The sequence below is a fragment of the Miniopterus schreibersii genome (genome assembly GCF_964146895.1).
Source record: "Miniopterus schreibersii genome assembly, chromosome: 9".
NCBI lineage: Eukaryota > Metazoa > Chordata > Mammalia > Chiroptera > Miniopteridae > Miniopterus > Miniopterus schreibersii.
In genome coordinates this window covers 71,294,105-71,300,807 of record NC_138118.1, presented here as the reverse complement: position 1 = coordinate 71,300,807, position 6,703 = coordinate 71,294,105, and the positions used below count along the sequence as shown (strand labels likewise).

General features: G+C 53.2%; 1 protein-coding gene across 6 annotated transcripts; it reads left to right on the top strand.

Moving 5' to 3' along the window:
* The first annotated feature begins 882 nt into the window (after positions 1 to 882).
* Positions 883 to 3,593, top strand: SP8 (Sp8 transcription factor). 6 transcript variants are annotated; one of them, XM_081146951.1, is made up of 3 exons: positions 883 to 984; positions 1,770 to 1,866; positions 2,022 to 3,593. In XM_081146951.1, exons 1-3 carry the CDS (start codon positions 964 to 966, stop codon positions 3,521 to 3,523), a joined length of 1,620 nt encoding a protein of 539 aa, XP_081003077.1. In that variant the 5' UTR covers positions 883 to 963; the 3' UTR covers positions 3,524 to 3,593. The 6 variants fall into 6 exon arrangements, with proteins under 6 accessions (XP_081003077.1, XP_081003075.1, XP_081003072.1 ...); XM_081146949.1 differs by lacking the exon at positions 1,770 to 1,866; XM_081146946.1 differs by lacking the exon at positions 1,770 to 1,866 and having other exon boundaries at positions 2,018 to 3,593.
* The last annotated feature ends 3,110 nt before the right edge of the window (positions 3,594 to 6,703 follow it).

Here is a 6,703-nt window from a genome sequence, read left to right as displayed (position 1 = left end):
CTCCCCCCTTTCCTGTTCCTCCGCTACAGAGTCCGCAAAGAAAGGCGGGTATTAGTACGATTTTCTTCAGAAACGGAGTGACGATGTCCAGGAAGTTCAGAAAAAGGTTTCTCAAGATTTTAGGTACAAGGACGCAGAGGAGGGCGGCGACAGGGACGGCGTTTGGACATAGTTATTGACTCAGCCTCGCTCAACTTCGCAGGTTCGTTCTTCGTATCTGACTTCACTGCACGGTTCCTGTCCTGCACCCCAGCTTCGCCTCCCCCGCCCCCCCCTCACACACACACACACACACACACACACACACACACACACACACACACACACGTTCAAACAGCCTTCCTCCCCACATCAAGGGCACACACACGCATGCACCCTCCCTCCTCTTTCACACAAACACGGATCCACACTCCTCCCTCTCCCCCTACAGCAAACACACTCACACACCCCTTCCCTGCCTGGGTTTGTCACTCACAGTTACACTGCAGTACACTCACACCTCTCCCCTCAACACTTGACTGATCCGTCCCTCTACCCCCCCTTATCACTCGCAGTTACACTGGCACCCACACCCCCCCCTTTCTCTGCCCTGTCCCTCCCCTCCCCCCTCCTCGCCACAGCCAGTGACACGGCCACACTCCCATCCCCCGCTCTCACTGTCTCCCAGCTCCGGCACACACGCACGAGATTACATTGTTACACACTCACACGCCGCCTTGTAGCACACCGCCCCCCCCCCCGCGGCCCGCGGCGCGGATGACCTCACGGCGCGCGCGCGGCGCGGCCGGCGAGCCTGCAGATTGGCTGGCGGCGCCTCCGCGGCACTTCAAAGCCGAGAGGGAGCTACAATTGCGGTGGAATGGGCGGAACTGATCATTGTATTGCACACCTCTAAAAAAAACACTGCCTCCGATTTATCAATATAAAAAAGATCCTCTGAGAGGAGGAGGGCACTTTTGTGTGATGGCAACTTCACTTCTAGGGGTGAGTCTCAGGGTTTTCTCTTGCTGGTTTAATTAGTTTCCTTTTATTGCCGATCGGAGGGGGTTAAAGTCGCCCCGGCCAGGCCACGGGCTATCAGTCTCTATTGAGAGCTGTTTTTTTTTTTTTTTTCCTTCTTCTTCTTCTTTAAATACAAGTGAGTTTGGAGAAAAGAAAGAGGGGGAGAGGGGGGCAGAGTCACTTTTTTCAGCACGGGAAAGGTTCGAAGGGCACTCAGACGAGCCGCCTCGCCGCGCCCGGCCGCTCCCTGCCCGGGGCCGCGCGCCCTGCCCATTTTACACGCGACGATTTCGGGGGGAAAGAGAGCAAGTTTTTCTTCCTGGGCAAACTGCAGATTTTCCCTCTTCCCCTTAAAAAATTCCGCAGCCCGCCTGGTCTTGCAGGTACGTTGAACCCCTCTCATTTTTTATTTTATTTTATTTTTTTACTATTGTAGACAACTTAAAAAAAAAAAAAAGAGAAAAGAAAATGAAAAGAACAGCAGAAAGAGCGAGCGAGCCAGCCGTATAGTTTGACCTCTTTTGGCCTGGGAGACACCGCCCAGGATGGGTGTCCGGGGACCGGAACAGGGTTTTCAAAGCTCTTTCTGGGTGACTCGAGAAGCGCTTTTAAAAGCAAATCCCATGGTTTTCCTCCCAGGCTTCTCGGCAAAGGAAACTTCCTTTCTCCCTAATCTGGACTTTTGCGTGCTTGTTTCGAAGTGCCTGGGGTCGTGCGTGCCAGAGGGTGTTGCTCTAGGTGAGACTATTTGTCACGCTCTTCTTTAGCATGGCGCTTTGCTCCCGAGTCAGACGCCGGCAGCCAAACTTGTCCCCTCCCGTAGAGTAGGAAGCGGCCGGGCGCCGGCGCTGTTGGGGGAGCCAGGTGAGTCGGTGGCGGGCACGCCGCAGCCAGAGATGGGGTGCAGCGGGGCGTCCGGAGGGCCACCAGAGGTCTGATGCCGATGTCTCTCCCCCCCCCCCCCGGCCCTCTGCCCCTCCCCTCCCCCACCCGTCCCCGCTCCCCCTTCCCGCAGGAAGAACCCAGGCTGGGATCCACTCCTCTGGCCATGCTCGCCGCCACCTGCAATAAGATCGGCAGCCCCAGCCCGTCTCCCTCCTCCCTCTCGGACAGCTCCTCTTCCTTCGGCAAAGGCTTCCACCCCTGGAAACGCTCCTCGGCGGCCTCCGCCGGCAGCTGCAATGTAGTGGGCTCCGGCCTCTCGGGCTTCGGCGTGTCGGGGGCCTCGCGGGGCGGCGGCTCGTCCTCGGCGGCGGCGGCGGCGGCGGCCGCGGCGGCGGCGGCCGCGGCGCTGGTGTCCGACTCGTTCAGCTGCGGCGGCTCGCCGGGCTCCAGCGCCTTCTCCCTCACCTCCAGCAGCGCCGCCGCCGCCGCCGCCGCCGCCGCGGCCGCCGCCTCCACCGCGCCCTTCGCCAACGACTACTCGGTGTTCCAGGCCCCGGGCGTGTCGGGGGGCAGCGGCGGCGGCGGCGGCGGGGGCGGCGGCGGCGGCTCCTCCGCGCACTCGCAGGACGGCTCCCACCAGCCTGTGTTCATCTCCAAGGTGCACACCTCCGTGGACGGGTTGCAGGGCATCTACCCGCGCGTGGGCATGGCGCACCCGTACGAGTCGTGGTTCAAGCCCTCGCACCCGGGCCTGGGCGCCGCCGGCGACGTGGGCTCGGCCGGCGCCTCCAGCTGGTGGGACGTGGGCGCGGCCGGCTGGATCGACGTGCAGAACCCCAACGGCGCGGCGGCCTTGCCGGGGTCCCTGCACCCGGCCGCCGGGGGGCTCCAGACTTCGCTGCATTCGCCGCTCGGAGGCTACAACTCGGATTACTCGGGCCTGAGCCACTCCGCCTTCAGCAGCGGCGCCTCCTCGCACCTGCTCAGCCCCGCGGGGCAGCACCTCATGGACGGCTTCAAGCCGGTGCTGCCCGGCTCCTACCCGGACTCGGCCCCGTCGCCGCTGGCCGGCGCGGGGGGCTCCATGCTGAGCGCGGGGCCGTCGGCGCCGCTGGGGGGCTCCCCGCGCTCCTCCGCGCGCCGCTACTCGGGCCGCGCCACCTGCGACTGCCCCAACTGCCAGGAGGCGGAGCGCCTGGGCCCCGCGGGGGCGAGCCTGCGGCGCAAGGGCCTGCACAGCTGCCACATCCCGGGCTGCGGCAAGGTGTACGGCAAGACGTCGCACCTCAAGGCGCACCTGCGCTGGCACACGGGCGAGCGGCCCTTCGTGTGCAACTGGCTCTTCTGCGGCAAGCGCTTCACGCGCTCCGACGAGCTGCAGCGGCACCTGCGGACCCACACGGGCGAGAAGCGCTTCGCCTGTCCCGTGTGCAACAAGCGCTTCATGCGCAGCGACCACCTCAGCAAGCACGTGAAGACGCACAGCGGGGGCGGCGGCGGCTCCGCGGGCTCCGGCAGCGGGGGCAAGAAGGGCAGCGACACCGACAGCGAGCACAGCGCCGCGGGCAGCCCGCCCTGCCACTCCCCGGAGCTGCTGCAGCCGCCAGAGCCGGGGCACCGCAACGGCCTGGAGTGACGCGCGCCGAGCCTGCCCCCGCCTTCACCTCCGCCCACCCCGTCCGTCCCGGCCTCAGCTCCAGCCTGTTCCCTGCACAGCTCTCTGTCTGTCTCTGTTCCTCTCTTCTAACCCCCTGTGCGACTTGACTTTGTGTGGGGGATGTGGACTTGTAAGTACGCGCAGCGCTGTCCGGGCCCGGGCGTCCCCTCCCCACCCGGTTCCACCGTGGGAGCCCCGCGCCGCCGGGACTGGCGCCCCGCGGGCCTCGGCCGGCGCCCTCGTTCCTCCGCCGGCTGAGTGACGGGCCTTGCAGAGGGACGCGGCCCTGGGTGCGGAGCTGGCGGCTGGGGCGCGAGCCCTCCGGCCGCGCGGGGCTGAGCTGCGCCTGGGAGGCGCCGGCGGAGGCGGGGCCCCGCGCAGGGTTTCCCGCCCCGGCTTCCCGGCCGGCCGGCCGCTGCCCGCCCCGCCCCGCCCAGCTGCGGGAGCTTTGTGCGGGGGCCGTCTGCCCGCACGCAGATCCGGAGTTTGGGGAGTTGAGCTGCCCCGACGTCGGCTCGGCCTCTTTTTCTTTGTTCCCCGAGGTGGAACCGATGCAAGTCTCAGCTAAGGGCCGTCTTGGTGAATCGCTGCAGCAGCCTTCTTTTCATCTTTATAACTTTTTTTTTCTTTTTTAACTAAAAACCTAAAGAAAATTTAAAAAAAGGCATCCTTCTACTTGGTTTCCCATCTAGATAGCTTTTCCTCTAGCCGTGAGCAAGTCTTTCTCTCAAAACTATGCTAATATCGATCCCAAAGTTATTTTGGTCACATTAACTTAACTTATGGGGTGGGGGTGGGGGTGAGGGTAGGTGTCTTTCTTATGCAAAATGCCCCTTTCCGGTGAGAGCAGATTCACTATCTCCATGTTTGTCTTTTTCTACCTCGGTTTTCACGACTCCCGAGCCTAATCTCCATTTTTTTTTTTTTTTTGGCTAGTCCAGGACATCAATTTGTATAGTACCCCTATCTGTAAATTCTTGCAATTCATTGAAGATTATTAGGGTGAAACTTTTTTTGTGTGATTTAAACTTATAAACAAGTGAAGAAGCTATCGTTTATTTCAGACGAGGCTGTAGTTTAAATGCCAAAAGAGGGAATATAGGGGGGAAGAAACCTTTGTAAAATATATCTGAACCTAATGGTTTGTACAACTGGAGAATCGTTCTAGATTAGTTACCAATTAACTATAACTCCACCAGTGTGTGGGTGCGAGGTGCAGTTGTCCAGGAGACGATTTTGTATAGTATTTTTCTTGTACATTACTTCCAGTAAATATTTGAAAATATATTGAAGTAAACTTGATTTTTTTTTTTTTTTTTTTTGTTACAAGAAAATATTGAGAGTTATTGTTGCAGTTCTGATGAGCTGAGCTGCAGGTTTTTGGAACTCACTTCTGGAGGTGCAGAGCCACAAACGCACTTTCGGGGCCTAGTTTTGCTCGAATATTAATTAAGATAGGTATCAAACTGTAACTAAGACAATATTTGATAAATGTGGGATGACATTTAATTTAATGGAGCATGTACTTATTTGCATTTGCTGGCAGTTCAGGTATAGTTAAAGTGAGAGTTCTCCTATATTTCATAACTGGGTTTGCCAAAACCCATGTATTAAATAAATTGTCCAAGTGAAACTCAACTAACTTTGGCCTTTGTGTATTTCCTGAAGGTAATATTGTTAACTGTTAATAAACACTCCTGACACTACATTTAAATGTTTGCAAATTCTGCAAACTAATTGCTCATTGTAATGTTGAAATAATTTGGATATTTCACATTGAAATGAAAGCCTTTCTCTGGAACATTTTAGACTTGCATTTTAAATGCATGAAAATGTAATTGATTTATTTGTAATATTTTAAATGGTATTAATAAACTCAGATACAAGACTAGGCCAGCTAATTTGTATTGTTTCCTGTTTAAACTATGGACATTTGCATTTTACTTTCAGTTAAATGTCTAATTTAAACAAAATATAACCCTGTTTTGTGGTAATATTTAAATAACAGCCTTTAATATTACTTAGAATGACCTATTTGGCAAAACTGTTTTCTCTATTTACCAGGACAAAGATGATAGTGTCTAAGAAATGTAATTAATTATTTACCAGTAGATTTAGCTCAAAGCATCAGGATTTACTGACCTCTTAAAATTTGAACTGAAGTTACCAAACAATTCAAAGAAATTTCCTGTTTTGCTTCCTTCTCACTCTCCAGAAGGAGTTAGGTTGATTGCATTTGGTATTTAAAAGGGCAAGACTTACACTGGAAGATCAATACATCTAAAATAAAAACATGGGTTCGGGGATAACTTTTGTTGTTAGGGGTGAAGGAGGTCAAGCTAACAAAAGCTTGTTTTTGGCATTCCACGTCTTAGCTAAAGATTATGTAGAGGTAAATATCAGTAGTAGATTCCTGTTGAAATGAGTTATCTGTTCTTTTAAAGTCTCTAAACAGCCACCAAAGAAAAGGAAGGTTAAACCTTAATCTATTTACTAGGCTATTGTTCACAGGTGTCAATGATGCCAATAAAAAATATTGTCTTGTTATGTCGAAGTGCATTTAAGCAATGGGTTCCTTGAGCCATACTTTGAAACATAAAAAAAAAATACTTTAAATGTTGATTGCTGTTATATCAAACTATTTCACTATTAGATTAACATTATTTTGAATCAAATCGAATAAAAAGTTAGTGTGTTCAGATTCTTTTAAGTTTAGCTTCTTTCTTTCTGATTGCATTCTCCCCCACCCCAAGTTCAGCCTTGGTGTGTATCTCGAACTGAAAATCTTCCATTGAAATGTATATAAAGTCCTGATTATCCATATAAACAAGTGAAAATACAAGTGCTATGAATATTGTAAATTTAGAAGGAAAAAATCGGTTAGGGGTAAAATATTTTAGGAAATGCAGTTCGTGCTTCAGTAACAGACTGTCTTGATCTTGCTCTCTTGCAGATATTTGAGACCTCCAGTCCTTATGATCAGAGCAAGTTAGCTCTGATTCTTTGGTATATTGTAGCTCTAAATAATGGTTTTAAAAAGTAAAATGGTCTCTTTCTGTCACTTTCTTCCCAGGAATAACGCACAGAACACAGTTTAAGTGTTGTTTCTTTTTTATTGAAAGTTGCAGTGCTGAGGAGGAAACGGTTCTGAAGGAGTTA